We start from the raw sequence: 23,971 nt of genomic DNA, 5'->3' as shown, positions 1-23,971 counted from the left end.
CAGAGACAGAATAGAACAGTTCATACCTTTAATTGCCCTGGTATGAATCTGTAGAGTTTACTCATGTAATGTCTCATCTGGCTTTTACAATGTCCGTAAGAGTCCAGAAACACTCAAAGATGACCAATAATAAGACGTGCCAAGATGATACAAGCCATAGTTTTGTCACATGTCTGTTCAAAGGAACAGAATGTCACAAATTATTGCCACGTGAAGAGCTTTTCAGGGACCAATTCTAGATCCTAAGTAGCTGCTTGACCTCTGGTCCACAGAGTAACACCTCACTCACATCTAACCCAATGTTAATGTCACACAAGGGAGCAGTGTGACTCACTACAAGACCATTTATTTTTAATGACATGTTAGAGAAATACAACCCCTGGCAAAAAGTATGGAATCACCAGTGTTGGATGAGCAGTCATTCAGACATTTCATGCTGTAAAACAAACTCGGATCAAAAACATGACACAATATTAAGGTCGTTCCAAAGTGCAACTTGTTGGCTTTCAGGAACACTCAAAGAAATGAAGAGAAAACATTGTGGAAGTCAGTGAATGATACTTTTATTGACCAAACACAGGGAAATAAATATGGAATCACTCAATTCTGAGGAAAAAAGTATGGAATCATGAAAAACACATAAACAAAAGACCATTCAAAATACATCACTAGTATTTAGTTGCACCATCTTTGGCTTTTATAACAGCTTTTAGTCTCTGAGGCATGGACTTGATGAGGGACAAACAGTATTTGGTGCCTACTCTCTTTGATAGCAGTTGCCAGATCAGCTTTGCAGGTTGGAGCCTTCTTCTGGAACATTTTTTTCAATCTCCACCACAGGTTTTCTATTGGGTTGAGATCTGGACTATTTGCAGGCCATGACATCGACTGAATGTGTCTTTCTTCAAGGAATGCCTTCACTGTTTTTGCCCTATGGCACGATGCATTGTCATCTTGGAAAATTATTTCATCATCTCCAAACATCTGTTCAATTGAAGGGATGAGAAAACTGTCCAAAATGTCAATGTAAACTTGTGCATTGATAGAAGAATTAACCACAGTCATCTCCCCAGTGCCTTTGCCTGACATGCAGCCCCATATCATCAAGGACTGTGGAAATTTGGTTGTTTTCTTCAGGCAGGCCTCTTCATAAATCTCACTGGAACGGCACCAAACAAAAGTTCCAGCATCATCACCTTGTCCAATGCAGATTCTTGACTCATCACTGAAGACAACTTTCATCCAGTCATCCACAGTCCATGATTGCCTCTCCTTAGCCCATCGGAATCTTGTTCTTTTATGGTTAGGTGTCAATGCTGGTTTTCGTTTAGCTTTCCTGTATTGAAATCCCACCTCCTTTAGGCGATTTCTTACGGTTCGGTCACATACATTGACTCCAGCTTCCTCCCATTTATGCTTCATCTGTTTAGTTGTACTTTTTTGGTTTTCAAGACAAATGACCTTTAGTTGTTTGTCTTGACGCTTTAATGTCTTTCTTGGTCTACCAGTACGCTTGGCTTTAACAACCATTCCATGCTGTTTGTGTTTGGACCATATCTTGGATACAGCTGACTGTGAACAGCCCACATCTTTAGCAACCATGCGTGAAGGGTTACCTTCTTCAAGAAGTTTCACAATCCTCTCTTTTGTTTCAAGGGACATTTCTCTTGTTGGAGTCATGGTTCTCGCCACTCCACTTCGTCCAGCAGCCCTCCAAGGTGTCATGACTGCAGGTGTTTTGAACTGCACACTAACGGGCACATCTAATCTGGGGCAGGTGTCCATTTAGGGAAAGGAAATAGACTGGGTGTGTCCTTTTTTTTCTACCTCCAATTTGAGTGATTCCATACTTTTTTCCTCAGAATTGAGTGATTCCATATTTATTTCCCTGTGTTTGGTCAATAAAAGTATCATTCACTGACTTCCACAATGTTTTCTCTTCATTTCTTTGAGTGTTCCTGAAAGCCAACAAGTTGCACTTTGGAATGACCTTAATATTGTATCATGTTTTTGATCCGAGTTTGTTTTACAGCATGAAATGTCTGAATGACTGCTCATCCAACACTGGTGATTCCATACTTTTTGCCAGGGGTTGTAAATGTGTCCAGGTCAGACTTCAAGCTTCACTTTGGATAGTTCTGTACTCTCTATCACACTGCATCTGCCTGGCTAAAGCATTTCTACCATTTGAGCTTTTTCACAATTTCTTTCTTCATAGTCACAAACTTTACTGTATTTTATTGGAATTATATGTGCAGCTAACACAAAGTAATATATAAATGTGAAGTGAAGCCAAATTATGCATCTGTGGGGGAATTCCCCCAAATAGCTTTTAAAGAATGTTACGCCGATAAAAGTCTAAAACTTATTTTTACGCTACTAAACGAAATCCAGCTATGTTAACTTCCTCCAGAAGCCACCTAATTACTGAATAATTTGTGAAACTTAAAGTCACTGTCAATGCACCTTTTCTATGCAGGCTTCACGTACCTATAGGGAGATATTGCTGAGCAACTGCTAATGTGACCCCCAGTTTCACCATCAGACAGGTCAGGGTTCATGTCGAACATTTCAGTTCCCTTTTCAATCCATCATCTGAAATAGAAACAGAACAACTACAAAGTTGTCACGACATGGAAAAAGCAGCCGTGACCCATGGTAACTCTGGAATAACACAAAGTCGACCTTTATTGAAAAGGTGCAAGAAAAAAAGAGTTTAAATCAAAGCTTTCATAGGACATGTTTATGGCAAATCTGAAGGAAAGTTGTGGTTAGGTGAGACCAAAAATGACTTAAATCCAAAACACTACAGCTACAAATCAATATGTCACATCATCACTGCCCACATAAACATTATGGCATCTGAATCATGCTTTTAAATTCTTTTCAATACCAAATCAAGCCATACTTTTAAGATTTGTGTTTGAAACCATTTTAATTTCACCATTATGCATAACCATGTATTTATTAATTACTCAAAATCTGAGTAAAATACTTTAGAGTTTGCGACTGGATGTGACAAAACCCAAAACTAGTTCAAGAGGTATGAGGACTCCTGACCTTATAAACAAACAACATAACCTAATATTCATTTATTTATTGTTTAAACAAGAGACTGTTAAAAGTGCATATATGCCCAAACTGAGACTGAACTTAGATTATTATTTTTCCGGTGTCTGTCAAATATTTCATCTTTTCTTGTGAAACATCAGGATATCCAAGATATTGTATAGGTAAAGTTAGGGAAGGTATCAGCTGTGGTAAAGTATATTTTTGAAACGATCAGCTGAAGTTTCTCAGTTGGGGAATGATCATAATTGCAGCTATAAGTGCAACTGAAATTAATTGCAGATCACGAGTGAGCAGCTGCACTTTTGACTCTGCTCATAAATTATGGTCACGGTGTGTCATCAAGAAGCCTCAGAGTCAAAGGAAGTTTTATTCTCATAGAGAGAATGTTGTGCACATTATATGATATTTAATTGGTTTAAATGTTTTAGGGCATTTTATGACTGTTTATGACAATAATTAGATACTGGAGGCTCAAAGGCAGCATCTGTTGAATGTTCCTGCTAAGGGCTGAAAAAGCAAGCAACAGGCTGGGGTTGGGATCAACTTACACTCAGGGGGTGAAATTTTATTTAGAGTCAAAAGTTAAAAATTACAGTCATCTGTTGGTCTGTACAAAATATTGACTTATTCAAACTATCTGTGTAACAGTAGTATCTAGCACATCACTAAATAAGAGAATTGCAAGAAGTTAGTCAAATTTCAGGTGAAGCACATTCTACAGGGTATTTTTAAGGTGGTATACTAAGTAGTTAAAATCTGAAAAATACAATTCTGATTTGATTTTCCAGACATTCAGCACTAGACTCTTAGATTGTTTTAAGTTTCAGATTGATGTACAGAAATCTGAATGCAGTTTGAGCTGAACAAATTAGCCCAACCCTTGCTATTAAGAAGGAATAGAAAAAGAGCTTCTGCTCCAATTCCTCTTCCCTCTGTCTTTCTATAGCTATAACTATATACTGTTTAACAAAATAGAATAATAAATGTATAATGAAATTGTAGAAAAAAAATCCACATATACAAAAACACACAAAGTCTGTAAATGGTAAACTTTGAGTTTTGACATCATTAGTGGACATGAGGAGTGACGACCATCTCTAGGTTACAGGAAATTGTAACTCTTTGAGTGTTGCTATCATGTTCTTGGTGTTTTTATGATCATGTTGGTTGTTGCAGGGTATTTATACATTTAGATGACATTGTTTTTATTTTATTTTCACAATCATCTTCATTTCTTTTCTCCTGCTGTTGGAATCAAAAGTTGTAGTGTCACATCAAAACTGGTGCATAAAAAGAGGACGGTTAGTGAGTCTACATTTTCTGTTTTTATGAAATATCTTTATTGTTGTCTTTGCATTTGTTTCCGCTGGGAGAGGTAAATGAACATTTATGCTCCACATCTGCAATGTTCTGCTACGACCTAACGTGCTCGGACTGGAAACTACCCAGTTCCAGCCTGTGTGGCTAACTGGTTAACAGCTAACCTGGATCAACTCGGGGTTACGTGCCGTGCTCAAGAGCACATCTATATGTTGTTTTAGAAAAGTCTTCACTTATTTTTTTTCTTCAAACCATCTATTGTTCTAATAAATCCATGATAATAAATAGGCAAATTTTAGTGCACTTTTTTTTCAAAACTATTATGCTTTTTTAACACATATGTTATTTTACTGAAAGTGTAACACTTTGTTTTACTTCTATGTTTTATGCTGTGGGTTTGACTTTTTAAAATTTTATTGGATTATTTTTTATGAAATATTAGGATTGGTTTTGTTCTCTATTTATAATTTGTCTTCACTTGTTCCTGTTAAATGTCTATTGTATCTTACTTTGGTTCCTATCTGTTTTTTTATCTTTTCTGTCGTTCTTCCACTTTTTTGTCATCATTTCCTTGTAGGAAATGCATAGATGTTTTACTTTTGAAACATAACCAACGTAGCCTAAAATCTGTGTTTTTTATTGTTCTAACTAGTGTATACCTGTAGGTGATAGAGTTTATATTAATATATTTATTTTGCTGGTGGTATGGATCAATATTCTTAATGTCATATTGTTTCAGAATTCTAACTCTCTTATCTTGGGACTAAAAAGGTGACAGTGGTCCCTGCGACAGATAGTTGGAAACCTTAGTGCTGGCAAAGTGAGCTGCCTGTGGTCTGTGTTGGTAATGCTAAATGTGTTCACACAGTAAACATTAAGTACAACAAGCTACATCTGTTATTTCTAAGGCACAAATGTGTGTAAATACTGAGATGTAGGCATGGGCTGGTAAATTTATCACTGTTTCCTGGTACTGTGGCATTTGTAAAAAAAACAACAACAAAAAAACAGTTTAAATAAATTTGTATAACATGATCCAATATCTTCTATGTAAAGCAGATAAGCACCAGTTATCACTGTTCCTGCCACAATAACGCCATGTGTGGTGCTCCTATAGTTTTCTTTTTCCCTGTGTTGTCAGAAAGGAAAAAACAAATATGGGTGTCTTCTTCCAACCAAGAAAACACTCAGCAACAGCTGATAGGCAGCAACAGGTATTGCTTTTTGCTGCACACAAGAGAAATTGCTTGTCATTCTGGCACTTTCTCTGGCAGATTTCAAATTATAGAGAGTAATGACAATGTTTTGAAACTAACATTTTAAACTTTGGTATTCCTTGATACCTGGTACCCACCCCGTGCCTACTGACATGTGTCCTAAGCTTACATATGTTTTGTGACGTGTTTGTAATAACTTTGTCTGCTAGACATTGTTTTCTTTTATTTTATGGTTATGTACCAATGTTAAAGCCATTCTGAGGCCAATGTGAAAACCAAGTTCCTTTTCCAGCACTTTGGCTACTGACACGAGCCCAACTTGAAACTCTTCAGAGAGAAAACTGAGATGGATTCAAGAAAGGAACACTAATGATAAAGGGAAGCAATACAATATACAGATTCTCTCTGGAAAAGACAAAAAAATACAAGTATATACAAAATATAAATATATAGATATATTCAATAAAGTTCTCTATGTATAATTTCTTATGTCCAGTGGATTATTTACAGTAAATGGTTCTAGTAATGTCCAGCTGTCTAGGTAGAAAAATAAACAGGAAAGCATGGAAACAAGTACAACAACTGAAATTATATATATCATTTAAGAACAATGTTAAGATGATAACCCATCTGCTTATCTTTGAGAGCCCAATTCAAACCAAATATATTTTAATCCCTACAATGTATCTGCAGACATGAACACTGGACACAGGTGTGTGATGGGTTGAATAGCAATAGATTTGATGTTAAAGGTTTTAATTGGCTGGTTTCCATTATCATATTTCTCTTTGTGCAGCAGGAACAAGCACAACTTTGTTTTGCTTTATTATACTCCCATTACTCAACCCCCCAATATGCAACACACTCTCATTTTTATAACTTGCATCTGACTACCACAATATTTGGCACTGAGGATCTGAGTACATCTACTCTTTCATGTTTGTTGTATACAGTACTGTGTAATAATACAATAGAACTAAAATTATTGCCAACTTTATGTTTATTCATCTTGCATTTGCAAATTCTAATAAAGAGTGAGAAGGTGCACTTCTTCAGATCATTTCATCAAACTTCTTCAACCAAACAGTTATGTCAGTGCTTTTATCAAACTAATTGGAGAAAACCACCCAGAATGAATAGTTCGATTTGGATGTGATTTGGTTCACATGCAGATCAGTGACGGATGATTCAATCTGCCAAGAACTGGGAAGTTTAGAACCATTGGTGGTGACATGTCATGACTCAACCACCAGTCATCAATGACTATAGTCATGTTGCCCTGACATCTTATATCATGAAGTTCCTGCAGAAACTCCTGTTTCCCCAAAGTAAGTAAACAAGCTAATATCAGTATCCCTGGCAGGTTCCTTATCTCTGTGGATTTGGAGATGAAGAAACAATACACCAGGTTCAACAAACTCATCATCTAGACAAAGCAGGCAGCACTGTGATGAGAATGTTCTTGGATTTTTCCAGTGGATTCAATCCAATTCAGCCTGATTTGCTTAGTCAGAAACTCCAGAAGACACAAGTGGAGGCCTCAACAATTACCTGCATCAATGATTGCCTGACAGGCAGATATAGAAGCTGAAGGATTGTGCGTCAAACTAGGTGGTCAACAGCAAAGGAGCACCACAGGGTGCTAGGCTTCCACAATTTCTTTTCATTTCGTATGTATGAGACTTCTAGCACAATACATCACCTGGAAAGTTAGCTCAGTGTTCTGGCCTGGAGTTTAAGGGGCTTCTGGACAATACAAAAGATTAGTTTGATTTTAAGAACATAAAATGTGTGTTTCCTAGAGTCTACTTCCCACGGTTCTTTGGCTGGTAAGAGCTTCCATTCTGTAGTCTGTGTCCCAAATTAAACAAAGCCCAATACATGCTAACGACTTAGTCCGTCTACAGTTAAGCTCTCCCATGTGGCACCTTGCAACAATGTTGTCATGCATATAGTAAGAGTCAATTTTAGATATAGCCTTGTGTCAGCCTATGAGTTAACTGGAGTCTGCCACCTGAGAAGACACTTCACATTTTAATTTCCTCACATCATTCTGTTTGAGGCCTGCGGTCTGCATGTCTTGTCTTTTTATAGTCTGTGGTGGTGAGGAGCTCATGCCTGCAGTTATTGATAACAGCTTTGGGCCCATGCAGACAGGAAAGGCATTTGATTGAATTTGTCACTGAACAGTTCATGTCTGTTTTACACTTGACCTCAAATCCTTCTTCACTTGCAATGAGTTAGATCCATCAGTGGAAACCCAGGTGAATTGTGGAATTCCAGTGGCAACCTAACCATTCACAGTATTTGTCTTGTGAGGTTTGCAATCTACACTGTAATGTTACTCACAAAATTACATGGAGCTAAATGTGGCTTAGTAGAAGGAATGGACAGAATAGTCGTCTTGCAGTCCAGTTGTGAGCTTGATATCTGTGTGCTCCTGTAACATGTTGATACTCCCCTGGCCAGGCTCTGGATCTGAAGTTGCTTACTGAACTGTGAATTGGTGCACAAAGATATAAGTGTAATTGGGTGAATGCCGTTCTAGTGTGAAGCGATCATTATGACTGGAAAAGTGCTGTAAAGAATTCACTCCATTTACTATTTCTAATGGGATTTTTAACAGTATAGTTTAGGACTTTTAAAGTAAGATTCTGTTAAAAAGTTGGAAGAGATTATTATCTTACTATCAGCGGAAAACTTTTCTGTCCTCATTTAATTTCCTGCAGGATGATGCAGGTTGGCAAAATAAGCTATTATCTTAAAGGAAGTTTGATCTCAAAATAGCACTGTAGTTTATGCACACTATATTTTTCACCTTTAAATTATCATCACATTTCCATTGAGTCCTTAATAAATTAAATTAAATTAAATAGAAGCCAGTGATATTCAACGAATATAAGCAGGTGGAACTTTATAACCTTTATCAAACACATGCTGAGAATAGAATTTGTAAAGCATTCATAGAAACCTGCTGGTAAGCATGTAAGAAAACAATAAAATTAAATAAAAAAGGTTTTCAGTGTCTCCTTTCTTAACCTTGATCATAAATTCTTTGCTCAGTTATTACTTATTTATGATGTCTGAGTTTTACTTGTAGTCTCATTATTTTTGTCTTCGGTGTTCACTCCAGAAATAATGGGAAGAATTTTTATAACTTTCAAAGCACTGCAGCTTAAATCTAACCTTGACAAAATAACAATCAAAAACAAGCTAAGACTGAAAGCTAACCCCCACGACTCACTTATTTATTTATTTATGTAAGTTTATTTAATAGGGACAGACACATCGACACAGACAAACTGAACAGAACAGCAGTTCCATTTTTGCATCATACTGCTTATAGCAACGGCTAATTCACAGCACTTAACTCTAGATGGGCTTTTAAACAGTACGTCTTAAAACTAGTAAAAATTGAAGTAACAGTCATTTAAAATAACAACATAATTTTGACAACATCTACACAATCATGCATATAAAACAGTGAGACTTAAAAGTGACACATAGAAGTGTAAAGCCTGAGAGGTCTTTACACTTTCCAACAGGAATGTTGATTATGTTTATTTTACTCTTAACATTGGCATTGTTTCAGTTTTTCCAGTGTGTGATTGTAAAATATTAGGTGCCAATATGCAAAGTGTCATTAAACAGGTTGTGCTTCAGAGTTTGGTTGTCTTTTTTGTAATTAACAAGTTAACTGTGTCTTGTTATTCCAGAACATGTGCCAGAGGGAAAATCGCGCTGCTAAGGGTGGGGGAGTATGAGAAAGAGCAGGGCCTATGGTAGACTGCTGACTCCAATACACGTACATTTTTACTGCAACGGATACAGGCTCAAGTAAGTTTATGACATCTTCTTTTATCCTGAAGGTGCATAATCTGATTCTTTGTAGGGTAGTAAAGCAGATCTGGTGACGATTGAGCTGCATGATATAAGGCATTCAGCATTGAGCAAGTTCAGGCTGTGTACATCTTTATATTTGTTCTTTGTGATGCACATAAGCTGATAAAACGGTATGGAAGCAAAAGCAAGAGGGCAACGTGAGCGTGTTTCAGTAAGTAAATTTGAGTATGTTTGTAGGCTCAGCTTTTCTCCAGGTTTGTGTTTCTCTTGTTACGTCAGTCCTATTAGCTATGGTCTATATTTAGCAGGCGTTCTTAGCCAAACAGCGTGGGAGAGAGTTCTGAGAGATGTGAGCCTGGAAAGAGGTCAACATGGTGACAAAGATGAGCTGTGAGCAGTAAAAGAAGAGCCAAATGATCAACAAGTGATCAACAAAAAGCAAATCTCAGCCAAATAATTCTATTCTATTCTATTCTATTCTATTCTATTCTATGTTATATACAGTATCAATAAATCATATTAGGTCTAACCAGATAACAATTACCTCATTTAGAAGCTAATAATCACGTCTCAAAGTTTCCCAATTATAACTATTTGTTAGAAAAAGAAAATAAGTATTCTGTGATGTTTTATTCACTAAAACTATAGTGCATATAAGGAAATAAATAACACAGTCAAACCTGCGTCCAGGCCTGCCCAAACATGCAGGTGTCATATTGCAGTATGCTACTGAAACATCCGAGTTCAAATTTAGCCTGGAACCTTTGTTGTGTGTTATTTCACCTCTCTTATTTCCTGCTGGCATTTGTAGTATGCTGTAGAGAGAATGTGGTTGTTTACAACAAATGGGTCCGGGTCCACAGGTTAGTTAAAAATATACTTCATGCACATGTATTTTAGGTTTTTGCATTCACTCATGGTCCTTAACTTTCACCAAAACTGTCATAATGCAAATACCTTTTAATTTCTTATGTGCATCCAAACAATTCAATTGCAGCTAATCAAACACTTTAAGAGCTTATATATACACAAGTTTACATTTATGACTAAAATCTGTATTTTTATTCTTTCTGTCAAAGGGCTGAGTTTGAGTTTCTACGTCTACAAAATAATTTGGCAATAAAAACTATTACATATTACAATTACATAGTCCTTTACTACATAAAATGCACAAGCAACAGATGCCCAAAACAAGACGTCAAAAGCACAGCATGCAGCTGTTACCCCAGTCATTTATATTATGAGGTGTAAAGTAGGATTGGTCATAAAAGCAGGGACAGAGGAGGCAGTAACTGTAAGAGGAGAACGTGTGGCGAGTGCAAAATAGGAGAGAAATGGAACTTGAGAGAGGACGATATTAATTATTCATGTCATGTTTAATAATAAAATGAACTCATTCATACTCAATTGATTCAGATCAAAAAAGGTGCAGAGATTTTGCACGCTCTATCCAGGCATTGAGAATTATGAGTGCTAACATAAATCATCAGAAAACAAAAAAGCTTAAATAAAAAAAAAACATGGTAACATCTCACAGCTTCCACATTTTCACCATCTAACAATGTTTTCTATTGTATTTATAGAACTCTTCATTTGAAAATGAATGTACTTGTTCTTATGGTTAACATACAGTGCATAATTTGACTAGTAGAAAACTATCAGACAGATATCAAGCATCACTATAACAGAACAAACTGTCAAACCCTGGTTTATGAAAATACAACTGGGAGAACTCAAACAGCTAAGCAGTTGTTAACAAGTGTTGTTCTTTTAATACATAAAGTATTAAAAGAACACATTTGGATCTTCCTTTGAATGAGAAGGAGGGCTAATATTTTTACTAATGTTTTCTTTGCTTTGATTATATCCACTGCACTGTGACAACAGGATTCTATGACAAAAAATCAAAAGACTGCAAACTAGTATTCAAGGCATACAAATGTGAACAGTGTAACTATATTCAGCATAAGGGGGTTATAAACGCCAAAACATTAAAATCTTTTTCAAAGCATTGTCTAAATAAAATGTTTATCCCAGTGCAAGATGTGGACATTGTGCTGAATGTCTTGTGTTTATTAGATTCCTAGAAATGAACTGATTTGCTTTGACAGGCAGCACTGTAATTCTTTTATGTACAATAGCTTTGTTTAAGTAAGACATATAAGAAGAGTATCAACATTGTGGATGATCAATGTTAAAGTCACCTGTTAGTAGTTTTATAGTCATTGATGATCTTTGCTCTTATAATCATCAACCTAATATCAAATGTACAAAAACAAAAGGTAACACAGCAAAAGTTAGGAAGTACAAACAAAACAAAAAAAATGTTTTCTAACTGAGGTTCTCAGTTTGGAGGTCAATGTACTGTTTGTTTCATAAGGAAAGTTTTTGTTCATATTGATGTCATTTACCAGGATTTGTCAAGTGTGAAGACCGGAAACAAGAAGAAAAACAGAAAAGTTGAAATGAATGCAGTCAAATCAACACAGCTGGCAAAGCCAAATATTTTCATATAACACATTTTCAATATTGGCATATTTAGGAGAAAAAAACATTGTAGATGAATACAACCATTTTATGTAAAACTTTGAGGAATTTAACAACATTAAAACCAGTGACTGGAATTACTGTGAATTTAAGTTTGTCTTATTTTTTTATTGAAATATATAATCAGAAACATAAACCTAAGAAATTGTCAAATTTCCAGATGCCATTTATTGTTAAGTAACAAATGCAACAGTGCATTTCCTCCAAACTTTGTAGGTTTATAAGACAATATTCATGTTTCCCACACAAATCTAGTCAGAAAGGTCACTATATTCATATTCTATCCTGTACTGCAAATTAATATGCTATTCATCCAAATAGCAAAGGATCTGCTTGACTGACATAATCTTATTCCAAATGATGTAGTTATGAATATAAATTTAATGATGAGGAATACAACAATTCATTTGCTTCCAATTACCACTCTAAGTTATTTTAGAGATAAAATTCAAACAACTGGCAAGACGTATATTTCCTTTCCAGTAACTTTACAGTCATCTTGAGAACTCAACCTGGTGCAAGACCATGTATATTTTTACTTAAAGTTTGTTATTTGATTGTTTTGCTAACATGTTTGCTACTCATATATGTCACATTGTGTTGCTATTACCTCAACTAGCTATGCAGCATGTTAATACAGAAGCAATACAGTAAGTACTCCACACAGTAAACAGTGTGTAGGGCCTAATTTAGTGATCTGTGCAGAAATTAATTGTTAGCTGCCCTTTAAATGTTTGCTTGTTTGTTGTTGTAATATCCCTGAGATCATGTTTCATGCGCAGGCATGGCGGGGCTAACTTGTTTGACTGGAGCCATTGTGTCATTGTTGACAGCTGTCGCAATGATGCGGCAGTTTTGCATGTCATTCCAGTCTATTCTGATTCTCATCACAAATTATTTTCCAATGTTTTTTGCTACCAACTTATGTGGCAACCTATTAAGGGTTTTGCTGCAGCCATAGATAATAAAACCAAAATGCAAGCAAATAGTTGTACTTTGTTTGCATTCGTCAGACTAAGCAATACTCTGCTCTGTATTTAGAAGACATAATGTACACAGAATTTCGAATTTGTCTTTTAGGAGAGTTTGTAAAGGTAAAGGTATTAAACATCTATTAAGCAACAAAATATTAACATGATAGTTTGTAAACAATATTTAAGATGAATTTGATTGACCTAAAAGTCTCACTAGAAAGTTAACTGATGAAACAGAGTTTACACAAATTAGTTTGTATTACTAAGAGTGTTTGAATCAGCAGGTCAGACCTCAAAAGATTGAATATCAGTATCAGCCAGGAGGTGTTCGATGCATCCCCTAGATATTTGTGACCTTAACTCAAATTCATCTTTTAAAATGAAAATAGTCCTTGCTATTTTTTCCTAAATATTAAATATCTAAAAAGTTTCTACTGTTTCAATTCTGTGGTAAGCAGAGAAAGTGATCTTTTTGCTTGGATGTGTGAGGGAAACATCCTCACCTTTCCACTCCTCCTTCCTTTCAGCAGGTAAAGTGCAGAAATCTTCACCTAAAAGCCACTAGCTGCTGCCTTCCTTATGAGGGAGACACCTCTGCCACGGGCTACAGGGCAGCGCCAGCAGCAGGAAGAGGATTCCACCCACAATGAGAACAGCGCCTGCACAGCCGATACACGACACGGACCAGGAGAGCTCATGGTGGAGAGGAACCGTGTGGTCACTGGCCAAGAAAGATAGGACAGACTGGTGGAAAACCAACAGAGCCATGAGCACCAGAACTCCTGTAGGAGGGAAAGAGCAGAACAGGATATGAGAAAAAAACTTATTTTCTAAAAAATAACATTTAGTTTAATAATTCATATAAACTCTACTAGTCTGTGGCTACCTTTACTGACCTGACAGGATAAAACATATGGATGCTGGCTTCAGAAAGAAGAGAATCTCCTTACTAAGAGCCATGGTGATGCAGATGGCTCCCATCACCATCAGGAAAAGGCTGAAAAGGGCCAACATTGCTGCAGCCACATTCAAATCTGATCACAGGAAGAGGAATACACCAATAAAGCATAACAAATCAGCTATCCCTACTATATTTATCAAAATTACTACATGGAGGCCAACAGAGCGAGAGGGATGAGGCACCAATGTGATTTATATGTACGTCTGTCTTTCTTTATTCAGTCTATGGCACTGTGTAATCTTAATACATTATGAAACTGCCAGAGAAAATGAGAGGTTAGACAGCAGCGCAGAGACACTCAAACAGTGTGGGTGGAATACATATTAAGCACTCAGAGTGCAGACAATAGTCAACCTGAAAGAGTGAGGCGAAGAGGTGAAGGAAAGCACATAAAAAACAGAGCGATAAAGAGGGGAACAGAGATGATGGAGAAGAAGACAATAGTAGCAAAGGAGGAGGGTCAAAGGTAAAAAAAAAAAAGCAGGTATTTAGAGGTATGTGGGAAAAAACAATGAAAAAGTAGGATGTGGGTAGATGAGGTGGGACATTATGTGACTCACTTTTGTGTGTTGTCTTCTGAAACATGACAGTATTTTCCCCCGTGGTGAAAAATTTGAAGTAGGTGCAGTTGGATTCTGCAGCAGTAAAAGGAAGAACAGCTTACTGTAACCGACATGGACACAGACTCTGCCAGGTAACAAGCATTGGCGGCAGGCAATCTTGATCAACATCTTATTGAAATTCAAGGAGCCACATCTCACATCTTCTCTCACATCCCACCCCTGTACAATTTGATTTTAATTGTTCTCCATCAACCATAATCAGCCATGAGCGTCAATGACAAGCTCAAGGTGACAACCTAAAGCTTCCTGTACAATTTGTATTCTGCTGTTCAGATGATGTGTTACAACAATTAGTGTTTGGCAGTCAAATTGATTCTGACACCTCTATCTGTTCCCTCGCACATTTGCAAACACGACTAAGCAAACACATACACACACACACACACACACACACACACACACCTACACACACACACACACACACACACACACACACACACACACACACACACACACACACACGCACACACACCCCCCCCCACACACACACACACACACACACACACATCACTCTTAATTAGTCTGATGAAAGCCTCGTCCTCAAAGTGTTCTGCTGTGCGTTTTTCATATCTCATCAGCCATCAGAGTTCCAGTGTCTGCTCCACGGTTGGGAAAATTCAAATCCCGACATCAAGTAAGATGAAGGTACAACTTGTAGTGAAGATAATAATTACATCTTTTACCTATGTTCATACTTATTATGGTTTTGGATCAACAATAATTTAAAAATCTGTTTTCTACCAAAGTGGGACAATTGTAGTTAGCTTATTTAATTAAAAAGTTAAAAAAAAGGTACTTTTCATGAAGTTTTTTATTGGTCTGATGTAATATTATAACAATAATATATATAATCTCATATTTTATTACCTGGAGATGGAAAATTGCCCCAATTAACAGAAAGAAAGGGTTTGAAAACCATGTCCATGTGTAAATATTCTATATAATGTGCTTCACTTTGTGAATGTAGTTACTAAAATGAGTTACCTTTTGAATGATATTCAATGGGTCATGGAAAACGGATTTAGTGTTTAGTGCATCCCTAATAATCTTCTGGGTGAAATATAAAACAGAAACCTTTAAAGTGATTTGGATCACAGTAACTACATAATGAAAAAGTAAGACAATATAAAGCTGTGAGATAGTAAAATTAGTTAACACTGATTTATTTGGGAGAAATTAAAAAATAATTGTGTGCGATTGCATAACTAAATTGTGATTTTAACATATATTATATAAAAAACTTGAAGGAAAAAAAATTATAGAAACTTTACAGAAATCAGTATGTCCATTATATCAGTTAATGAAACCATTAACAAAACGTTCTGTTTTCTAACTTGGAATGTTGGTTTTGTCTGATGTTTCCTATGTTCTCCATTAAACATCATTTTCATGGGACAAGAGTTAACAATTTTTGAATTGTTGACTGTAAAGAGAGCCTAGTCAGAAGCTCAAGTATTTTTGTACCTGTTATGAAGAAAGAGAGGATCATTTCAACCTGACATGGTTACAGTGACTCAGCCAGTTACTCATCCAAACTATTCAGACAAATCGCTGTCACACTATGAGCCAGACGTGATTTGTCTAGGCCAGAAAGTCAGGTGGACCTCTCAGACAAGCTTACTCACTCCCTCAAGCTAGCTGTCCATTGGGCTTCACAGTCGGCCAGTTGGCCTGTCAGTCATCTGCCTGAACCTCACTTCCTCAAACAGAACATGTAGCCATCAAAAATATCCCCATGAACCCATCCAAGTAGTCAGATATCTTTAAGTCACCTCCAGGCAGCTCCGCAGGTCCACAGCTCTCACGTTCTGGGTCGATATCAGACACCCACAGGGTCTTAGTGCAGCCCTTCCACAGACCATAGTGAGCTGTCAGGCATGTCTGTAAAATAAAAACCAGACAACACAACACATAAAGCAGGGTCAGTCTCTGTTTTGAAAAAAAAAGAATAAATAAATAAATAGATTTCAGTTTGTTTTTTCCTCTTACTGATGCTGACCTCCTGTTACATGCTTTATTTTTTTACTTTTAAATCAGATGTCATGGAAGTGCTGTTTGATGTTTTACCTGATTATTATAAAAATTCTTTGGGGGCGCCAGTTCCACCCAGAACTCTGTCCCGACTCCCAGGACTGTCAGGACGACACCAACTATGGCCACAAAAAATGCCAGCTTGATCTTATGAGAAAAACACAATAAATCAGAATTTATGTATTTATAACAGACTTGAAATTCTTTCTCCTTTTTTTACGTCTCTTGCAGACATCTTTCAAGTGCCATCTCACTTACAATATGTTCATAATATGGTGCACCTAAAAATGCCACCACATTATTTTGGTTGTTTTATAATTTTGAAACATTTTCATGTATAATTTATTTTATTTTTTCAAAATGAACTAATTATATTTTGTTTGCAGTTCAGCATGTTAATCTGCCTGCATTTATAATGCTTTCCTGAGGTTGGGATGGGAGCAGTAGTGGCGAAGAGGAACCTTTGTTTGGGGGCGTTGCTTCCAGGTTGGTTTTGGGGCGGACTTCCGGTTTGGCTCCAACGCAATCTGGATGCTAAAGGCATCGCTTCGGTCATCATTGCTGACTTCTATTTTATTATTATTTTATTATTTATTACACACCAAGACTACTCTGTAAGATATTTACCACTTATATGACCATAATAAAGCACGGTGTCACGGTTTTTGTGCACCGTTTTGCTAGTAGTTGCCAGTTTTATCAGGTGAGGATAAATTTGGCAGTATGCTAGCCCGCGCTGGGAAAGTTCTGCGGAGGGGAGGTCATGAGAATGCCGTGATATCTTACTAACTCTATGTTTTAGGAGTTTTATTTTGCTTTTGTTTGAATAATATTCAGTTCTAGTTGCTCGTTGACTCATAAAGTAGTTCAGAGCATGAACGTAAAGTGAGTCCAGCCAACGTTGAAGGTAGAGAAAGTATTCTTTGTTCATGAAGTGTGGGAATTGAGGTTAAAGTTGAAACAATGCTAAGTTAAATTCTGTATTTGTTTTGTAAGTCTTGCAATTTTATTTTTGATTGGTATTAAGTTAAAATCAGTGTCCATTTTGATTATTATGCCAGTCAATATAGAGCTACATGCAGTGAAGCTTTAAAACTGTTGATTTATCCTGTTTGACACACTCTCCCGTGGTTGTCTTTGTCCAAGTGTGGGTTGAATATGTGAAAAGGGTAGTATGTGAAGTTAACATTTACCTGTGAGAAAAGTAAACCAGGTTTATAAGGCAATGGTTATGTAAAACATTAATACTGTACACTGAAAAAGGTTTGTTTAACAAATAAAGAAAAACACAATCTGGATGCTAAAGGCAGCACTTCAGTTGTCATTGCTGACTTCTATTTTATTATCCTTCAGATTGTGCTCATCACTGTTATAGCAGTTCTGACACTCGGGACCTGTAACAATGACAGAGTCACTTCAGTATTATTTCATATTCAACTTGACAACCATTGAATAGTTTTAACTGACTCATTCATTACCTACAAAGTCCTAACCCAAGCTACAATTGAAATTCTCCAACCATCTGAGCTACCTCTTTTGCATTACTTTCAACATTGCACTATTTTCAAATTGATTGATTCTGGGTATTTAATAATGCTTGACAAATACAATTTTGGTGTATATATTTATATTCTCAGGAATATATATAGTCTTCAGTTGTTGAATAAAACTTGTGCACTCTCTTTCAATCCAGCTAAGAAATGGCAAAAAACATTGCTACTTCTATGCTTCTACACTGAAAATAACATTAGAAAAGGCCTCATGTCCATCACTCCTACACATATCACAACATAGCATCAGTTTGGTGCTTACTGTAGCCAAATCATGGCTTCCTTTCTAGTGCCTGAACGGCTCAGCTCTCTGACAATCATTGATATTCCTGATTGTAATTCATAGTATGCAAATTGAATAACCAAAAATGACCACACTGCCTTCTTTGGGTGTAAGAAATTGATTGAAAACCGACTAGGGTTGGTCAGCTGGACTAAACAAATCTGACTTTCCACGTCATTCTGAAGTCTGACTTTGATGATAGCTTTCATTCTCATTTCTTTAAGCCTCATGGCAGTCTTGGTAGGAGCTGCAATTAATTTAAGTGCAGAACATAATCACTTTCAAAGTATTTTTTTGTTTTGCTTGAGATGCTTGATTCCATGATTGATTGTCTACACAAAACAGAAAATAGCTTGATTTGACAAAAAAAATAAAAGAAAATTTACTAACAAGTCCAAGAAAGATAACTTTGCTAACATAGCACCCATATCATTTTTTCTGCTGTAAATAATTTAGCTTTTTAGGCCTGATTACTTTGGTCATCCACTTGTTAACTTATTCTATTTATTGATTGATTTATTTTTTGCATATTTTGCTATGACCAAGAAAAAACCTGAAGTTGTAGACATAAACAGACAAAATCAAAATAAAATCTTTGAAAGGTCTTGATAAAATGTACAGTGACGTTACAGTGTTTATCCACAAAGCCAATGTTGGGGGGAAAAAACCATTCAAACTTACTGAGACACTGCAAAGAATCAACCAATAACACACAAACAGTATTGGTACATATTGGTCAGTGGCCTTATATAGTACTACAAGCACTGTCACTACAGTTTAGAGTTGGTGTTTCAAACAATATTAATGTTTTAATTTAAGAAAATTTCAAACTACTGGAAAAATACATGAACACTATCCAAAGCCTCTCACCTTTCCCTCCTGGGCTTCACTCATGGCATGTCCAGCTGATGTTGTCCTGCGTCTCTTGTTCCCACCAAAGGTGCTGCGTCCACCCATCAAACTGGCCAGGCCCCCTGCGCCTTGTGCTGGTCCTCCTGGTGCAGCCATTCCACCTGCTCCTGCTGTTCCCGGGACCACGGTGCGGCCCTCCTCGTCAGTCAGAAAAAAAGTTGACCACATCTTGTTTAAAACAGAGCGCAGTCCCAGCTGTAAATCTCAGTCCGTTGGGTGGTTGAATTGATTTGTAGTTTTTTAGGGATAAAAATGGAAATGGATTATTTACTCTCAATTTGTGATTGTCCTCTCTACAGATGTATCTGACGCATAACATTGAGTCTTAGAAAAGGTTCAGAAAAGATTACTTTGAGGTACTTCATGATACAAAAATGCAAAAATAGACTACAAAGGAGTTTTTAGGAGTGTTTCTGGTACTTGAGTACCGTTGGAGTGCAGAAGGCAGAAAGGCTACTGGAAACAGGATTGGAAAAAGAGCAAAGAAAACGGTAAAAATAGAGTCAAAGATTATGGTAAAATAGAAACATCAATATTAATGTTAGCTCATTCTTAACTAACCCCCCACTCCCACAAGACAAATATAGCATACTGAGATTAAATTACAATGTGATTACATTCAATGTTAACAAGTAAGTTAATTAAAGTGAAGGTTAGGTTACTACTATACTGTCTGTAAAATTACAATGAGACTGACATAAAAAGAAAACATTGCTTGTAAATGTGCAAAGTCGACACAATAAAATGTTAAAAAATATTTAAAATGCATCAAGGTAAAGTTAAAAAGTTTTATGGGTGTGTAGTTTGCATTATAGTAATTTTATTGTAATTTTGGTTGCAAATTCCTATAAATTTTGTTTGATTCAATGTGCTAGGAGGTAAAGTTAAAACACTAGATATAAACAATCTTTAAATAAAGCTTCTCAGCTTATAACCTTCATTATATATTCTGAAACCATTTGTAAAATAGAAGTCATTGTCAAGTCAAAGGCTTTCACATTGTTTTTCTGAGACTTTCTGAGTAACTGCTGCATGGATACGCTGAATCTGGAACACTTCTTGCTGGTTCTGTAAATGAAGCAGCTGTGCTGCTGCATTCCACACGGATGTAGTGACAACAGACTTGACATGCAATCCTTTTTGTTGTTTGGAAGAACGAAACACATCCCCCAGAGAGACCACAATCCTTTACCGACGCAGCAGCATCTGTCTTGTTAACAACATAAAGAGCTGTAACAGCACAAGTTTTCAGAGGTGCTCTGAAAGCTCCAAGTAAGTGTGACAATACCAAAAACAACACATTACTTTAACTGCACATTTTTCACAATGTGTAACATTCCTGAAGAATTTGACAATCAAGCCTGCTTTTTTTTATCAGGTGTGTCATGTACCTTGCAAAAATAATTATCACAAAAATAATAATCACTGCTTTTGTCAAATTTTTTTTCACATCACAACCTCATATTTCAGGGTGTTTTATTTAGTTTCTTTATATGAAAGATCAACTCGGTAGCACAGGATTGTAAAAGGAAACAAGCTATCTGTGATTTGCAATAATATAATAAAAACTACAGGAGTTGTTTTCTTGACTCTGATACATGCAATCTTACTCTGGCCTAAATTCACAGTTGTGCCACTTTTCATTTTTAATTTGAACATAGTTCTGTAAAATGAGATTTAAATATTGTTAAATAAACTAACCCTTCATATTTATTCACAGTTGTATTGATTAGTCTTCATGGTGTTTGTTCACCGAAAAAAAACCTCTAATGTAAAGAGCAGGTTTATTTATACTGAGACTAACTGACAATGTGATTACCATTTAGGTTCCTTCTAAAGACAAAGATTACAGTAAAAACATCAACATATTTAGTTGCACCAGGACAAGATATGGAAAGTTGAAGGGGTTTGAAAAGTTTTACACAATACTGTATCTGTCTTGTACAACTACGGTGCTGTTTCACTGTTTTTACAGCTTCTCAATGTCTAGCATCACACCAACATTAGCAAAGTGAAACATGAGACCGCCTTCATTACACTATGGTACAAAAATTTAACAAAGCAAAAACTATTTTCATACCACTGTCAAGAATTGAAGTCTTGCTCCTGGTTACTTCACCTCAAGGTGAAGTGTTGCCAGGCACAATAACTAATATGTAAGGAAGAATATCTAGACAGGAGTTCCACCAAACTACTAAACTGCAACCAAAACAACTGTGTGAAAATCTAAAAGTAAAAAAAAACTTCTTTTTTGTTTTGCCTCAACAATGCTTTTAATGTCGAGCCTAAAGACAACCATAAGAGCAAATCATGCTACCAAGATAGAAAGAATTTAAAACTCTGCAATAAATCAATCTGTGTCTTTCTTTAAAGCATTTTACTGGGCATTTGAGTTCAAATCAACCTGGTCACTTTTCCCAAATGTAAAACAAAAATGAGTGGTTCTATTTTCGCAATAGTTATTTACCATTGCATACTTTCTTAATTAGTGCTAAAAATGCAACCAGCATTCCTTTATCATAATGACAGTGATAAATACGCATCCCCTGGGTTTACGAATGCACAGCAGTAGTCATCAACAACACCAAAAAGTATTCACACCTTTCATTGCAGCTTATAATAGACTGATGCAGGTGGTTTAGAGCATTAGAGTGTTGAAAAGAGTATTTGTACCGGCTAAGCATATGTAAGAATAAAATATTCTCTCCATTCTTCTTAAAGCTGGTAATCGTGCTCCTTATAAGGCATCCAGTAGGACAAATTGGAAAACCAAGAAAAAGCTCTCCGTAGGTTTAAACAACCTCCAAAAACTGCATTAACAAATCCACGTGAAGATCTCACAAACATAAAAAGCTCCATGGGGTTTTTGAACCACATCTCAGACTACAGACTCCGTGAACACTATTTGCAGGCAGCATTTGAAAATGATGATCAGCGGCTTTTTTCGCTCCAAGCCCTGCCCTCCCATACACACAAAACAGATTTGAGAAGCTAAAAAAAACACCACCATGCCAAAGTTAAACCCATTACTTTTATTTTGTCACACTTTAACACTTGCTGCAAGCGTGCCTCAGAATATTCGCCGTCACTTCACAAATATTACAACAATGACATTAACGAGGTAGCTGACCTGTTTGCTGACCTGCTTTTTGTGTGTGTGGTTCTGCTCGGAGTGACGGAGGGCGAGGTGGGGCGAGGTGAGGCGAGGAGAGGGAGTGACAGAGGGTGGGAAAGGGGTGGAGGTCAAAGTAGCTTGGTGCTACGTCTGAAGCAGGATAGGTTGGCGGGCTGGAGGGGTTGAAAAATAATACAAGTTAAATGCCACTGTGTGCGTATACACACTGAAAAAAGCACGCTCTGTGGCAATTTCCATGTTGCGTGAGTGTATTTTCTGGTGCACATTTGCATATAGTTTCAAGAAGAAAATATATGTTGGTATTTGTTTGAGGAAGTGTATGCACATCCCTCTCTTTTAGCTAAAAGACTCAGTTTCCCCAAAACTAAATGCCTGAAATGTGTTTGCGTGTGTGAGGTACACAGCCACTCTGAAGCTTTTGTAAGTCAATCCGTTTGTTTATTCTCACTACAACAGTTGTGCAGAAGGATTTTTCCATTTTTTCCCATTTTAAATACACTTGAAATTGTATCAGATTGCACCCACTCAAACCCCGTCTCTGTAACTGTGTGTACATGCGTGCATGTGACTTCTCCATAGCTATTTTTGCCCCCCACCTGTTAATGACTATAAAGCCGACTGAGGGAAAAAGGCCTGTAGCAGGGGGGGTTGTGTCAGCTCAACCCTGGCTGATGGTCTCATGTCCACAGCTCCCACTACCATTCTGGTGATTGAAGAGGCAATAGTAGAGTCAACACCTCGAAGACAAGTATCACAGCCGGTGGGATGTTGGTGGGCTCACATGGTCCGGTGTCAGGGTGAAGAAATCAGTTGCACCAGACAGTGAAAACCTGATACTCCTCTGCCTGCTGACGCAGGCACAAGCACTCTGTCAAGTTTGCTACAAGGGGCACCAAGATGTGTAAATGCTGATCTGTAAAGTATACACTTGGAGAATGATCAGGTTTAGGGTTGCTTTATACTGGATTTCTGTCCATAGCCAGGTACGAATCTTTTCTAAATATTTTTTTTCCAGTAAGAAATGTCAGATACAATTATATAAACTCATTATTTCAACACCACATTTCTCTTGCAATGGAAAAAATGAAGAATGTTTACACTTATAGCTTACTTGGGCCTTGTTCAAAACAAAGATGTAACCCTATTGAAATTCTATAATTTTTCAAATCAAACACTTCCAAAGATATATTTTTTAACATTTTCCTGGAGCAAGACTGGTTACTGCGAACTAGCACACTGACATTTCTTGAACAAAACGGTCAGCAAAAAAGCATTTTTTCATTGTCATTTTACATTGCATAGGGGGATAACTAAAAACCCAAAATTTTGCCAACAACTGCTATTAGCTGATAATTTATAGAAAAAAAAAATCATTAACGGTCTTGCTTTGCTCTTTGGTCCGAAGATTTATTAAGTCTTCCATCTGTTTAGGGTGCCTCTGAGTGTCTTGTCCTCCTGTTGTCTGGGAAGAAAAGAAAACACTGCAGTCAGATATGCTTGGC

The 23,971-nt window shown here is 36.7% G+C and overlaps 1 protein-coding gene across 1 annotated transcript; it reads right to left on the bottom strand.

Annotated features, from left to right (window-relative positions):
* Positions 1–12,488: 12,488 nt before the first annotated feature.
* On the bottom strand, positions 12,489–20,489 carry LOC106919728 (voltage-dependent calcium channel gamma-6 subunit-like). Its single transcript, XM_014990280.2, has 6 exons — positions 19,292–20,489; positions 16,625–16,735; positions 16,330–16,438; positions 14,495–14,569; positions 13,870–14,007; positions 12,489–13,755 (listed from the first exon to the last, which is right to left on the bottom strand). Exons 1-6 carry the CDS (start codon positions 19,499–19,501, stop codon positions 13,535–13,537), a joined length of 864 nt encoding a protein of 287 aa, XP_014845766.1. The 5' UTR covers positions 19,502–20,489; the 3' UTR covers positions 12,489–13,534.
* Between the last annotated feature and the right edge of the window lie 3,482 nt (positions 20,490–23,971).

The sequence above is a fragment of the Poecilia mexicana genome, unplaced genomic scaffold, assembly GCF_051168715.1.
Source record: "Poecilia mexicana isolate PSO_F unplaced genomic scaffold, ASM5116871v1 scaffold_11, whole genome shotgun sequence".
Taxonomy (NCBI): Eukaryota; Metazoa; Chordata; class Actinopteri; order Cyprinodontiformes; family Poeciliidae; genus Poecilia; species Poecilia mexicana.
This window is presented reverse-complemented; position numbering and strand designations above follow the sequence as displayed.